Source organism: Glycine max, chromosome 3 (genome assembly GCF_000004515.6).
Source record: "Glycine max cultivar Williams 82 chromosome 3, Glycine_max_v4.0, whole genome shotgun sequence".
In the NCBI taxonomy this organism is placed as follows: Eukaryota; Viridiplantae; Streptophyta; class Magnoliopsida; order Fabales; family Fabaceae; genus Glycine; species Glycine max.
The window spans coordinates 18,148,722-18,163,713 of record NC_016090.4 but is presented as its reverse complement, the minus strand read 5'-3'; the positions used below and the strand labels follow the sequence as shown (position 1 = coordinate 18,163,713).

The window sequence follows — 14,992 nt, the reverse complement described above, 5'->3', positions numbered from 1 at the left end:
ATGCATATCTCATATATATTAGCTTATATATGGTTATATAAATTTTTTGAATTGTGAATTACATTCGAATCCTAGGATTTATTCTTGTTATTAGATGATACATAACCCTACACTCAACTGTTATTAAGTGACTTGGGTGTTTAATTTTACCTTAACTTCAGAATGGACTATGGAGAGATCGTGATGGCCTTAATCAAACTTGAAAGTTCAAACCCTAAGGTGGCGCTTGGTTCCCTCGTTTTCTATTTTCATTTTCGGTAAAAACAGAGAATAAAACTAAAAAAATATGTTTGTTAAGATTTTAGAAAACATTTTCGGAAACATCCTTAAAATTGAAAACGAAAAAAAGTCGTTTTCAACATCTTCAACCAAAATAAAAACGCCGTGGCATGTATGTAATTTTAAGCAAAATGTCTTGCGTTACTTGTTACTTTTTCCTCTTCGAAGCAGCTTCCATCTCTTTCCTTTCCCACATATCTCCGCTCAATCTATCACCGTTTCCAACAATCTTCTCCTCTTTGCTGCTAGCCTGCTACCACATGTAACTTTATCTTCAACCCCTTTCCCCAACCAAGGTAGGAAGAGAAACGTCCTAGTTACAGGTGGACGGTGGGGGTATTATGTTCATTATTTTATAATTTTATTTACAAAATGTTTATCAATAAAAATATACATATATTCTTATTATTTTAAATTATAACACAAAATGTTTATGATTTTTAAATCAAAATTAATCAGATTAACTTATTTTCAATATTTTTGTTTTTAGAAAAAATAAAAATAAGAAGTCAAAACAAACATATTTTTTAAATTTTGAAAATTTGAAAATGAAAATTGTTTTAAAAAAATAAAAAATAAAAAATAAAATGAAAATAGAAAACGCCTCATCAAACCAAGCTCCACCTAAACTTTCTCGTGCCGAAAAATTCAATGAAAGAAAAAAAAGTGTCATTTTGTATAAAATAAAAGTCTTAACAAATCACATGTACACTGGAAAAGAAGGTTGAAACAATTTATTTAGGTTAACCAGGTTGCATTAAATGCAATATAAAAATTGATTATTTCAGATCAAATCTGTGTGGATTGAGTCAAGTGATAAAGCTAATATTTGTTTTTTCTTTTTTCTTTTTAAAGTTTACTTGATGAGCATCATTAAAACTGGTGTATAATATGAGGGGATTAAATGTTGCGGAAATTTTTACTAATGAATCATGATAAATTATACAAGTGAACTAATATCACACACTATAATTCAAAATCTTTAGTTTCATGCTTATGATTTTTTTCTTCATTTATATGGTATTTAACTTTTTTATTTTTATTCATTGTAAAATTTTAGTTTATACTTATATTTTAATAATCTCTTCCTCAAGTAAATTTCTTTCACATGATAATTTCTCTTTGAGCGAAAATTATTTTTAATTTACGAGTATCCAATGATGTCCATAAAGTTACTTAACCCTAACTTGACCCAATTCACGTAATCATTTCTCTCAACATGCTCTATACTTGTATTTCAATAGAACCAATATTATCTCGTGTTAAAATATTTGAAAAAAAAAATATCAAATTTATAAAGTGATGTAGTTTGAGTTTGATTGTTTGAGAAGGAGTACATACATGGTGCTCAAACCAATTAAGATATTTTTTTTATTATATTTGAAAACTGAAATAAATTTCACCACCTAACTCCACCTATGTTTTATAAATTGGTTTTAATGAGGTTGCATGGCTAGCTGAGACAAGACCCGTAATAGCCTCTTAATTAAAACTGGTTTGTCTCATTTAACCTCTTGTACTCAATTATTATGCACATAGATTATAAACTTCGATATAAACTCGAGAAGATATGCTCCACCGAAAAAAGATATCGGGAAAATATAATGTGTTACCACAAAGGCATGGATGAATTTTAATTTAATTAATGATTTTAAGTTTGAGTTTTAGACCTGTATTAAATTTTAGACATGTAATTGTGATAAATATTTTATGGAAAAGTTTTATTGTCAGTAAAATTTTTACTCACATCCCATAAAAGATACGTGTGGTATATACAATAAAAACATATATAATGTGCTACTCGTGTAGACTAGGAAATATGAACATGTATGTAGGAGATACAGAGATATCTGCTGTCGTTAAACCTCTTAAAAGTAATGATGATTGCATGCATTATACAAATCTTCTGATGAGAATTTATCTCTAATAAACTCATTGCTCGAACCACCCTGTTGGGCCAACTGTACTTGCAGCAGAAAATTCTGAAAACCAACAAAAAGTAGATAATAATAACTACGGTTACACTATGACAGCACATATCAGTGCAAGTGAAGAGATAAGCGTAGTAAAGAACAGCTAGCTGTAGGCCATGTTGCATTTAAAACACAGTAACACCAATAAAAATAATTGAAGCTCTTATAAGTTCTAGCTAGCTGGTGTAGTTCAATTTTGATACTTTGTAACATTATCAGTCAGTTGCAATTCGGCACATTGTTAGAATTGACTGTAAGTAGTAAATTTAAAAGTAAAAACATTGTTTTGTATTACGAGACAATACATGATTGAGAGTGAACGTACTCACAACAATAATTGAGCATTATATAAGATTATAATTAAGTCAATTAATTGTGTATAGTTGTATAATAAGCTATATTATAGCTGTTGATTTGGTTTGTACACTAGATCTTATTAAGGTTAGATCTTGGTCATGGATTTTAGGCGGGGGAGCTGTTTAATGTTTATTTTCGGATTGGTGTGACTCCTATTCACTATATATAGAAAATAATACTACTTTATATATTCTTAATTATAAATCTCTTTTCAAAAATTTATTTATTCCTTTATATATATTTTTAATTTTTAAATGTATTGATTATTTTTTTCTCATAAACATTGTTAATTATTATTTTAAAAAATTAATGAAAAATAATTAAATAGATAGAAAAATAAAAAGGATAATTTTAAAATAATAGTACAAATAATTAACATATTTAATTCAATTAACTAAGTTAATCATTTTTCTTAAGAGACATGAATTAATTGAAATTATCTTATAATTAAAAATATAATTAATTTAGTTAATTATATTAAATTTGTCAATTATTTATACTATTATTATAAAATTATCTTTTTCTTCACTTAATTACTTTTCAATAATGTAGAGAGAATGTTTAAGTACGAATATATAAAAAAAAATAATAAATACATCTAAATATTAGATAATAATCTTGAATAAAAGACAAACAAATTTCAAAAAATAAACTTATTAAAAAAGGAGGGGAGTATATAACAAGGATACATAAAGGTTTAAAAAAATGGTTGTTGATTCGTACGGTTCCTTCATATTGTGAAAAATTACCGACAAATACAATTAATTCAGCTTTTTTTATGTTGCACCCAAATTACGATCACAGACAACCCAAAAATCTTGATGTTACACTCAAAAACACCATCGGACCGTTTTATGAAACTTTGATTGACCATCATTTAAGTCATCACTTAATTCTGTTTTCTTGTTGATGTGTAGATCTAGAATCTTATTTTGGAGATTTAAGTAGTGTGCATGCACTATTCACTGTAGGCCATGTTTAATTTTACACACAGTCGCACCGTTAAGTACAATTGAACCTCTGTAAAATTGTACACATAGCTCAATTTTTATGAACGATTTAAAACATTATCACCAGCTACACATTGTTCATTATTACCTAGCTAGAAGAGAAACTTTAAATAATTCGTTCTAAAATTAAAAGAAAATCCAATAACTTCAACAATATTATTTTTTTATCAGTAAATATTAATTTTATTAGTTTTATTAGAAATATCAGTTGATAAGATATAAATTTGTGATCTTTCCTTTTATTCTTCTCCAATCATGTCAATCTTATATCTCTACTTTGATAATAGAATTTAATGATCATTATAATAAAAAACACTTTTACACCATTGTTCATTATTAATTATAATTATTAATTATAATTTAATTTAATGTGATTTTTAAAGTAGTTATTATAAAAGTTAAAAAATTTATCATATTGAATATAATATAAAATTTTTATAGTGCCAATGATTGTATAATTTCTTATCTTGACAATTTTAGTATGCTTGTAAAAAACTTTTTCAGGCATTATTATAACGACACCATTTCTTTTTCTTCTAGTGGTAGCCAAAGCCATAATTTAATTAGCCACAACAAAGATCACAACAATTGTTCGAGAACATTATATAAGCCACCTAACATTCCCGTTCAGAAGCAGGATCACAGTTGGAGATAAGGAGAGCATTCACCATTTTCTTGTGGTTTGGTTTCCTAGAGACACTAAGTACTCCCATGGAACAAAACAACAAAAGCCTTGTTTCTTCTAAATTCTTATGTTTATGTTTGTTGATCACCTTGATCAGCATTATTGTTGCTCCACAAGCGGAAGCAGCACGAGCATTTTTCGTGTTTGGCGATTCGCTTGTAGACAACGGGAACAACAATTTCTTGGCCACCACGGCGCGTGCCGATTCATATCCTTATGGCATTGATTCTGCATCTCATAGAGCCTCTGGTCGTTTCTCCAATGGCCTCAACATGCCTGACCTTATCAGTTGAGTGCTCATGCATGCTATATGTTATTAATTTTGCCGTAGAATTATGTTTTTGATTCCTTCCAAAATTTTCAAAGTTCAATTTTAGTTTCTTTAAAAGTGTTTTTTTTTTCTTTCATTTTTCTCCCTCCAAAATGTTTATCTTTTGTTCTTCAAAATGCATTTACTTTTGAGGCTCAAAAAGTGTTTTAGATAATACTTTATAGAGGGTGAAAACAATTTAGATAGTAAGTGAGATAAAAAAGTAAACATTTCAAAATTAGAGGGGTTAAAATTGGAAATTTTAGAAGGATCAGAAGCAAATTTAATTCTTGATTTTTTTTGTAACCTCATTTTATAGTTATTTTTAGTTGCTTTCTTCTTAACATTTTGTTTTAATTTATACCTATATGTGAGCATTTTTAATCCGCGGGTATATAGATAAACTGTTTAATCTTTTAAGCCATGCATATAAACCGTGTCATGTATGTAGGTGAGAAAATTGGCTCAGAACCCACATTACCATATTTGAGTCCACAGCTCAATGGTGAAAGGCTGCTTGTTGGTGCAAACTTTGCTTCTGCTGGGATAGGAATTCTCAACGACACTGGAATTCAGTTTGTAAGTCAAAAATAGACTCACGCACACGTACACATATATATATTTTAGTAATAATATTACAATGAATTATTGATATTATTCTTTCAAAAATAGACTTAATGTGTGGAAATTTATTAAAAATCATCAATGTTAATGGGTCACACTTATAAATTAAGGGAGAGAATCGTTAAATGAAAATATAATTCACTAAAATTGGTCATTTTTCAATGAATTTTAAGGAGTGCTAGAAAATAGTGTTTCAAATATTCCTGTAATAATATATTGCTGATTAAAGTTTAATAAGAGAATCAATGTGACCATTAAGCAGTTATCTATCTAACTATCTACATTTTCATTTTCAGATAAACATAATCCGAATTACAGAACAATTGGCATACTTCAAACAGTATCAGCAGAGGGTGAGTGCACTAATTGGAGAAGAGCAGACTCGAAATTTAGTGAACAAAGCATTGGTGCTCATAACCTTAGGTGGCAATGATTTTGTCAACAACTATTATTTGGTTCCTTTCTCTGCCAGATCCCGCGAATATGCTCTTCCAGACTACGTTGTCTTCCTCATTTCGGAGTATCGTAAAATTCTTGCGGTATCCCATCCTTCTACTCTGCTTGTATTTAGGTTAATATTTTTTTATTCATGGAAATTAAACAAGATATCAAAAGATTTACAACCCACAAATATATTTCTTTTATTTATTGCTGAGTAAAATAATGTTACATTTTTATAGGTCATGATCGATACATATCGATACTTTTGAGAGAAAGAGATAGATAAGTATGATGAATGATAATGTAAGAAAAAAAAAAGACGAAAAGAAATGATAGCTAGGTGTTAATAAAATATTTAATATATGAAAAGTTTATATATCATTACTATTTTTTCTTGAACCATAACTGCTGCTACAGCCTGACATGAGTGGGTCATGTAACCATAAAAGGACGTACAATGGCTGAAAAAATGAGGGAAAAAAAAGGAAAATTGCATCTAATAATCAACTTAGAAAAATAAATATGATTGTTTATATCCTCATACAATTTTTTTTCTAATTTTCCTAAACGTTATAAAAAAATTAAATAAAAAGTTTATATACACATTCAATTTGTTTAAAATATATACACAAAATGAAATATGTTCTTGGCTAGGTAAGAATGATTGGAAAAGAATGTTATACAAGAATTTAAATTTATTCGTACATGTGAAATTTTCTGAAATGGAATAATAAACTCTCAAATATTTCTTTAAGAGGCTACATCAGTTATTATAAAAATCAATCAAGAAAACTTGTGAATATACAATTTTTTTTATTTTTTTTATTAGTAGTGAATATTACTTCATCATATCTTATGAGAGTACTTAGCACTTAGCAGTTAATAAATGTTTCACAATAGCAGAATTCAAGAGGACCATAGCAACTCTCTCAAAAAAAAAAAACAGACAGCGTATTACTATTATTTATTATATGGGAGAAGATCCTCTCATGTATGTTATGATAGGTCATGATTGAGATGTAGACTTTGTAAGTCAAGCATGTTATGTTGAGATTCATTTGGTAGTTGAAGGCAGCGTGCATTTTGCTGATTGATATTAAAACCCACATGAATTCTGTCACTCAAAATGCGATGTAAGCATTAGTGAGCACAACCATTTTACATATGGATAATTAATGCTGCCGTCTTCTCTCTCTCTTGGTATTTCGATTTTAGGCATTTATAGTTTATTTACCTATATTAATTAATGTATTTAGTTCCTCTAGCAGCATTTCTCTTAAACTTCTCTCTCTTTTTCTTATTTTGCTATTCTCTCTCCTACCTTAATTTCCATCATAAGGATCCAACAATAAGTCAAGTTTAAAATAATTTTTTTATAGAGGGACTTTTTATACATTAAAAAATAGAGATTATATCAAGTTTTTCACAGATATATATGATCTTTTTTATTAAAAAAATTAATAATATTTTTTTGTTGGTGAAATTTAGGTAATTTTGCTCACCATGTTTTTCTTCTAAAAAAGCATAGAGTAGAAGAGAATTCATGTTGTAAGTAGTGTTTTTGACTCAGATGAAATTTTAAGATACCTTTACATTATAGAATTAATATCCAATTTGAGATTTATTTATATTTAAACTTCTTTATTCTTTCTCAAATATATGTTTAGAAGCTCAAATTTTATCTCTACGAAAAATTTATTAGATAGTTTTAGATCATCACATATCCATATTTTTTACTCATCTCTACAAAACAAGTATTCAAGTTTTATTTATCATGTAAAAAGATATTTGTAAAAATTAATTACTTAAAAAATATTCCTCCATGTGTTGCTAACTAAGCTATATCTCCTGGAATGATTTTTGTTCTGTACTAATATGTTATAACAAACAATTGAAGATTGTTGAGGCATTTTTGTAATAATCAAAATCAATAATGATTGATACAAGTGAGAGAGATTTGTGTCTCTTAATCAAGTAATCCAAGATTCAAATTCTGATTTATGAAATAAATTATATTAAAAAAAGAAACATTTATCTTATATGTGTATTCGTCATTCGAGACAAAAATTTGTTATTACTTAAAAAAAAATGGTATCAATACCATGTATAACAAAGAAAAAAAAGAATCTTACAACAATCAATTAAATATTTTTGTTGTGTGTTGTAACAAGGAAATTAATAAATGCACTTTGGCAGAATCTGTATGAATTGGGGGCACGAAGGGTTCTAGTGACAGGCACGGGACCACTGGGTTGCGTGCCAGCAGAATTGGCTATGCACAGCCAAAACGGAGAATGTGCGACTGAGCTGCAACGAGCCGTTAACCTGTTCAATCCTCAACTCGTCCAACTACTGCACGAACTTAACACTCAAATTGGCTCCGATGTCTTCATTTCCGCAAACGCCTTCACCATGCATTTGGATTTCGTTAGTAACCCACAAGCCTATGGTATGTTATCGATCTATGTCATTAACCTTTGCTTTTGTGTTCTAATATGGTAAATCCTTCCTGTTTCCAATTAGAATTAAATTATGATATGAAACATAAGTTTAGTTTGATAGTAAAAAGGTGAAAGAAGGGAGGAATAAGTTGCATCTTTTTTCTAACAAAAATTAACAAATAAATAACTAATATTTATTGATAAAAAAATTAAATTATGATATATGATTAGTGTCAATATATTTTTTTTAGCAAATTTTGTAATTACAGAGAGAAAGTTTTTTTCTTAATTTAATTTCTTTTGAACCCAAAAATAATTAGTTAATAATGGCATATTTGACACACAAGTTTTTTGAATTTAATTGATATAGATTGACATTGACAATGTAAAAATCTTTTACACTTTTAACTAATCACAAAATTTCATATCTTAAAAAAGTTAAAGTCTTATTTTAACTACTTAAAAGTTATACGTATATACTATAAATTGTGATAGGTTAACAATATAAAAAATAAATTTTACATTTAACGTGTATAATAATTAAACTTTTTTCATTACCAAAAATGCGTGTGAAATGCACCTTGAAAAGAAAACAATATGTTGAGAAACTCTATAATACGAGAAATTAAGAAGAATGAGAGCTTCACACTCTTTAAATTAGAGTTTTTAATTTATACTGTGAGGAAATAATTTAATGAAGGAAGCTTATTTAATAATGTTTATAAGTATAAAAGATAATATTTTCTTTAAATGTGTTCATTACCTTATGATAAATAATTCAGAGTGTGTAATTTGCAACACTGATTAACTGAAAAGTTAATATACAATAATATATATTTAACATGTTGACAGTTAAAAAAAAGGGTTGAAATCGAATGATTCATCTGTTGATTTGAACATATTTCATTTTCTTATCCACATGCAAGTATCAACTTCAGAGAATTTCCTTATTTTATATAAAAAAAACTGCAAAAGTCTGAAAAATAAAATAAAAGGAGAAGATATTTAAGAACGATTGGCTGCATTTATTTACCATACCCAAAATAAACTGTTTTGTAAAAATCAGGTTAAATGGTGTGGGGTATTTGGCTACAGGGGACGGGGACCATGACATATAATGGTTGCTCTGGCCTATGGTCGATAACAATTAACAAGACATATTTAAGAAGCTTGGTGGCTTCCCTCAGTAAATTCTAGTGTGGTCATGCTTGCTGTAAACATTAATATTACCACGTGGGATTCTTGCTTATATGAAAATGAGAAATTCTTTACTTTATTGACTGTATACTCTCTCAATATACTAATTTTTAACCCATGAACTTCGTGATCAATAATGAAAATGTGTTAAAAAAAACTTAAAATATAACTTTGGTTTCTCATTTGATTTTTTTTTCCCTTTGATTATTTAAATTTGAAAAGTTCTCTTAGAATGTATTATTAAATCAAGTTAGTCTTCTTTTATCTAACTGCCTCACTAGTTAAGTTGATGACACATGACAATTAACTAAAATAAACATCATTTGTAAAAAAAGTGACGGAAGAATTTTGGTCTTACATAATATTTTAAGATACCAAAAGGAAAATTTTTTAAATTTAAGAGATCAAGCTAAAACAAACAATTTTAGAAAAAGAATCAAAATAATATTTTAACTAAAACAGAGTGTTAACATTGTTCTTGCTATCATTTCAGTGTGTGTTGAGACACACGTTCGAGACTCAAAAATTTCTCTTTAATAAAAACACAAACTACTAAAATTGTAACTTTTACTTAGATGAGAATCAAGTATTCCTGATGTAAAACCAAATAAAAACCCAATTATGCTTTTCAACTAACTTTTGTTGATTTAATAATTTGAGAAATCGGCGTGAAGCATAATTGCTAAGCAAAGTTCCAATTTGAAAGCATGTATTAACCTTTTTATTCCACACACAGGGTTTGTCACGTCAAAAGTAGCATGCTGTGGTCAAGGAGCATACAATGGAATCGGACTCTGCACTCCAGCTTCAAACTTGTGCCCAAACAGGGATTTATATGCATTTTGGGACCCCTTCCATCCATCAGAGAGAGCAAATAGATTGATCGTGGATAAATTCATGACTGGATCCACCGAATACATGCACCCTATGAACCTTAGTACAATTATTGCTTTAGATTCTACAACCTAATGCACCATTACTGTATGAGTTGTCTTCTTTTCTTGTCTATGCACACCTAGTTCCTACAAGATATTGTATTTTTCTTGAATGTTTAAAACTATGACGTTAATTACTTAAGTATTTTTTTTTTTTTATCGGTGTTCAAATTAACTTGCCAACTTGTTATATGTGCAAATTTTAAAAAATTAATTCGCAGCACGAATGTGTGTTGAATAACAGGACATATATTGTTGTTCTTTTTTTTGGTGATTAAATACCAGAGGATTAAAAACCTCTGGGAGACAAGCACATAGAATCATATCTCAACACAGCAGCAATACAATCTGATCTAACTTCAATTAAGCTCAAAGCTCTCTTAGCCATTACATCTGCAGCTTTATTTGCATCTCTGAGAACATGATTCCATGTGACATAACCTATACGACTATGCACATCTAGAATTTCTGCTACCAGGTTGTGGACTGATGATCACCAACACAACCGCCCTCAAGAAGATCTATGGCCTCCTTAGAATCGGAATCAACTCGAAGAGCTTTCCATTGATGACCCTTTTGACCAATCGGGAATCAGATAAATTCATCTCTAGACACCTTCTCCAATCTTTGCATGTATAGAAAACATTCCTATGTTGGCTTCTAATATAACAATTCCACACCTGCTTACAATCATTACAGTCCCGGAAAAGATGCAAGAGAGCCTCAGCTTCAGCTTGACATGCAGAACACGCATCATTCACACTCATGCCAATTCTCATTCTCTTGGCATTTGTCAAAATACTTTCATGACTAATCTTCCATAAGAACATTCTAATTCTTTCCGGACCTGGCCATCTATGCACCAGCTTAAATAAGTTAATATCAGAAGTCACTTGCAGATCACAAACAACACCATAAGCTGACTTCAAAGTAAAGGAACCATCAGCAGTTCCTTTCCAAGCTATTGTATCCAAACCAGCTTCTGTTCTTGGAGGGTTCATACCTAATATGTTGCGAACAAAGGACACAGGTAAATAATTATGAAAATTATTGTATCATAATAAAACTCAACCGAGGCATTCAACACATCTTCCGGGACATCCCTGGATTCAATATTCAATAAGGAATCACAATTCCTTGTGCAGTACGTTGTCTCTCTAGAATTTCACTTTGGATCCAGCACCCAACACACTAACCGTATTTCTGCAGAACACCTCCCAACTGGCACACATGCCTCTCTAGAAATTGTGTTACGAACCAAGCACGGGAACGGGAACAACCTAGCTTCGAGGGCTAGGAACCTCCATAGAAGAAGAGGGAGAGAGCGAGAGAGAGACTAAGGGAGAACTTGCTTTGATATTTTCTGATATTGAAAGCGCACAATCCATCCACATATATAGTTGCTGTCAAGGGAACAAGGGCCCCACAAGCAAAACAGAAAAGATAACAAAATGGAATATCCTAACAACCATATTCCCTTATTCCACTACCTACATATCTTCTAGAAAGCACGATGCTAGTGTTGTGCACTACCTTCACGTACTATGCCAGCTGCATGGGGTCTCTGTTATTCGTAACATTTTCATGCCCTTCAAAAACACCTTGTCGTCAAGGTGTCACCCTACCAGCAAAGAAAAGAGTTCTAGCTTTCCACGTACTTAACCGTTGATGGACTTCGTCCATGATAAGTTGGAATGTTCCTCGTGATACCTTTTTATGAAAAATAGGTACCCTAAGGTATTTTCCAAGGTCATCAGTACACTGATTACCCATTTCCTCGCTTGATTACCCATCTCCTCGCTCGATTGATTCCTATGTGACACTCAAACATTTTTAGAGAAATGCATACGAGATTTCTCTAAGCTAATCTTCTGACCAGAACTCTTGCAAAATAAATTTAAAATATTATGAATCAAGTGGACTTATTCTAGAGAAGCTCCCGCAAACAAAAGCAAGTCATCTGCAAAGGTCAAGTGCGATCAGGAACAAAACTAGACTACAACAATATTATCTCCACTTTGTTGATCAGGAACAAAACTAGGTTGACAAGGCTCAATCAAATGAGTCATATACGATCTAATTCTTAAGGAGAGAAGCCTAGTAATAACCTTATACACCACATTACATAAGTTGATAAGTCTAAAGTCTTTCATAAAACTCACATCCTCTTTCTTAGGAATGAGAGTTATAAAAGTCTTATTTACCTCAACAACTGTTTGATGATTTTGAAAAACCCCCTTGCATGAATTTATAGAAGTCCTTTCCAACCACTTTCTAGTTTTTCTGAAAGAACACCGCTTAGAATCCATCAGGGCCAAGAGCCTTGAGACTCCCCATTTGTTTGATGGTCTAATAGATTTCTCTTAGTGATGGAATCCTCCTTAACTCCTCTCTGGCCTCATCCCTTAATTTTGGAAACGCATGAGATGTCACCAAAGGAAGATATATGAAATCCTTTGTATACAAGTCCTTATAGAACTTAGTAGCCATCTCCTCCAACTTCTCGGAATCCACCACCCAATTACCATCACCATCTTTAATCATATCATACCTATTCCTCCTTCGACGGATAATAGTCACACCATGAAAGGACTTGGGGTTGCGATCCCCCAAATGAAGCCATTTAGCCTTAGATTTTGTATACCAATGAACTTCCTCCTTTGCTAGAACCTGCTCATACTCTTTCCAAATACTACTGTATTTCGAATCAAGAAAGGAATCAATCCCAACACCTCTCCTAATATCCAACCTCTCAAGCTCATTTTTCAAATAAGCTTTCCTTTTCCATAAGCACTCAAAAGTCTCCTTATTCCATATCTTTAACTGGTATGAGAAATTATAATATTTCTAGACCAATTAGAAGTTTCATGGACGTGCTCCTATTTCTTCCTAACAAAACCTAGAAAATCTTCATGCATTAATCATGCTGCTTCAAATAAGAAGAGCCTCATATGCTAGTTCTTTTTGGTATGAGAATCTAACCTCAAGAGAAGAGGCATGTGACCAGACTTCATCCATCCAAGATGGACTATCATAGCATCTTGGAACATAAGTCTCCAATCAAGACTAATAAGGCTTTTGTCCAACCTAACACCCATTCTTCCATTCCTCCAAGTTATACTATCACCTTGGTATCCCATGTCTATCAAATTTATGAGACAAAGGAAATCACGGAAATCCTCAGTATCACGATGGCCCTGAGAATTTGCTCATCTTATGCTTTCACTAGGAGTTAGAGTGTTATTAAAATCCCAAATTATAGCCCAACCACCTGACTAATCATTACTAACATCATATAACTCGTCTCATAACAATTATCTCCTTGCAAACTGAGGAGCCCCGAACACAACCGTTAAGACCCACTCTCGAGAATTCCTCCTATTCACTTTCATATGAACAAACAGAGTTAAGTTTCTAAGAACCCCCATAGTCCAATCCTCTCATTTCCATGAACACCAAATACCTTTTGAATGACCATTGGCATCCTGAATAAAAGAACCATGAAGACCAAACATTTTTATGATAGTCATGGCTCTCACCACTAGTATGAATCTCCATAAGAATCACAAAAGAGGATTTATATTGCTTCATCATATCTTTGATCAAAATTCCAAACCCCCTAGAAATTGTTCGTCGACAATTCAAACTTATAACACTCATAAAGAATTAATGGTTTGGTTTGGTAACTCAGTATCCCTTGCAACTTGTATTGTGATTCTATTGTAAATATAGCTTTAGTTAGTTATAATTAGTTGTCAAACTGTTATGACAAATATGCAGTTAATTAGTTACTCTTTTTTCTATTTTTTATTGAATCCTTTGTATATAAACAACCATTTCTTGTAGCACATTCACCAATTAATTCAATTTGTTTTCATTCTTCACTTTGATATCTGATATGGTATTAGAAGTTACTTATTTCGCGTCTATTGCTTCCTCTTGAAGCTTCTTTCCGTGTATTACCTTCTTCTTCATGATTGTTTTCTTCTAAATCGTTTTTTTCCTTCTCTCCTTGGTCATGGCTGCCATTGATGATTCTAACCCCTTAATTCTTCATTCATCTGATAATCCTGGAATTGCTCTAGTTTCACACTCCCTCATAGGTGAAAACTACAATTCTTGGAAGAAAGCAATGTGCATGGCTCTTCACGAGAAAAACAAATATGGGTTTGTCGATGGTTCAATTCCTGAATTTGCTTTGGGTCATTCCACCCATGCTTTGTGGCATCGCAATGATGTCTCATCCTAGCTCCTTAATTCGTTATCAAAGGAGATGCTAGTGAGCATCTTACACTGTTCTTCTGCCAAAGCAATTTGGGATGATCTCAAGGAATGTTTCGAACAACGTAATGGTCCTTTGATTTTTCAGCTTAAGCATGAATTAATCACTCTACAACAAGGGTCGTGTCTTTTTCTTCCTTCTACTCCAAGCTTCGTTCTCTCTGGGAGTCGCTATAAAAAATGAAACCATCACATTGCTGCACCTGTGGAGGAATTAAACCATGGTGCGATTTTGAGCGGCTAGAGTATGCTATGCGGTTCTTGATGGGGCTGAACGAATCTTTCTCTACTATCAGAGGTCAAATTTTTTCCATGGATCCCTTTCCCCCAATTACTAAGGTTTTTGCCTTAATTGTTCAAGAAAAAAAGCAAAAAGAGGTTGGTGCATCCACGTCTGGAACTTCTGCTTATGAGGTTTCACATGTTTTTGCATTCAAGAGTTCTTCTGATGCAAGAAAT

The 14,992-nt window shown here is 31.3% G+C and overlaps 1 protein-coding gene across 1 annotated transcript; it reads left to right on the top strand.

The window, feature by feature from the left end:
• Positions 1-4,228: 4,228 nt before the first annotated feature.
• On the top strand, positions 4,229-10,409 carry LOC121174626 (GDSL esterase/lipase At5g33370). Its single transcript, XM_041014263.1, has 5 exons — positions 4,229-4,592; positions 5,066-5,193; positions 5,535-5,777; positions 7,876-8,128; positions 10,054-10,409. Exons 1-5 carry the CDS (start codon positions 4,331-4,333, stop codon positions 10,284-10,286), a joined length of 1,119 nt encoding a protein of 372 aa, XP_040870197.1. The 5' UTR covers positions 4,229-4,330; the 3' UTR covers positions 10,287-10,409.
• The last annotated feature ends 4,583 nt before the right edge of the window (positions 10,410-14,992 follow it).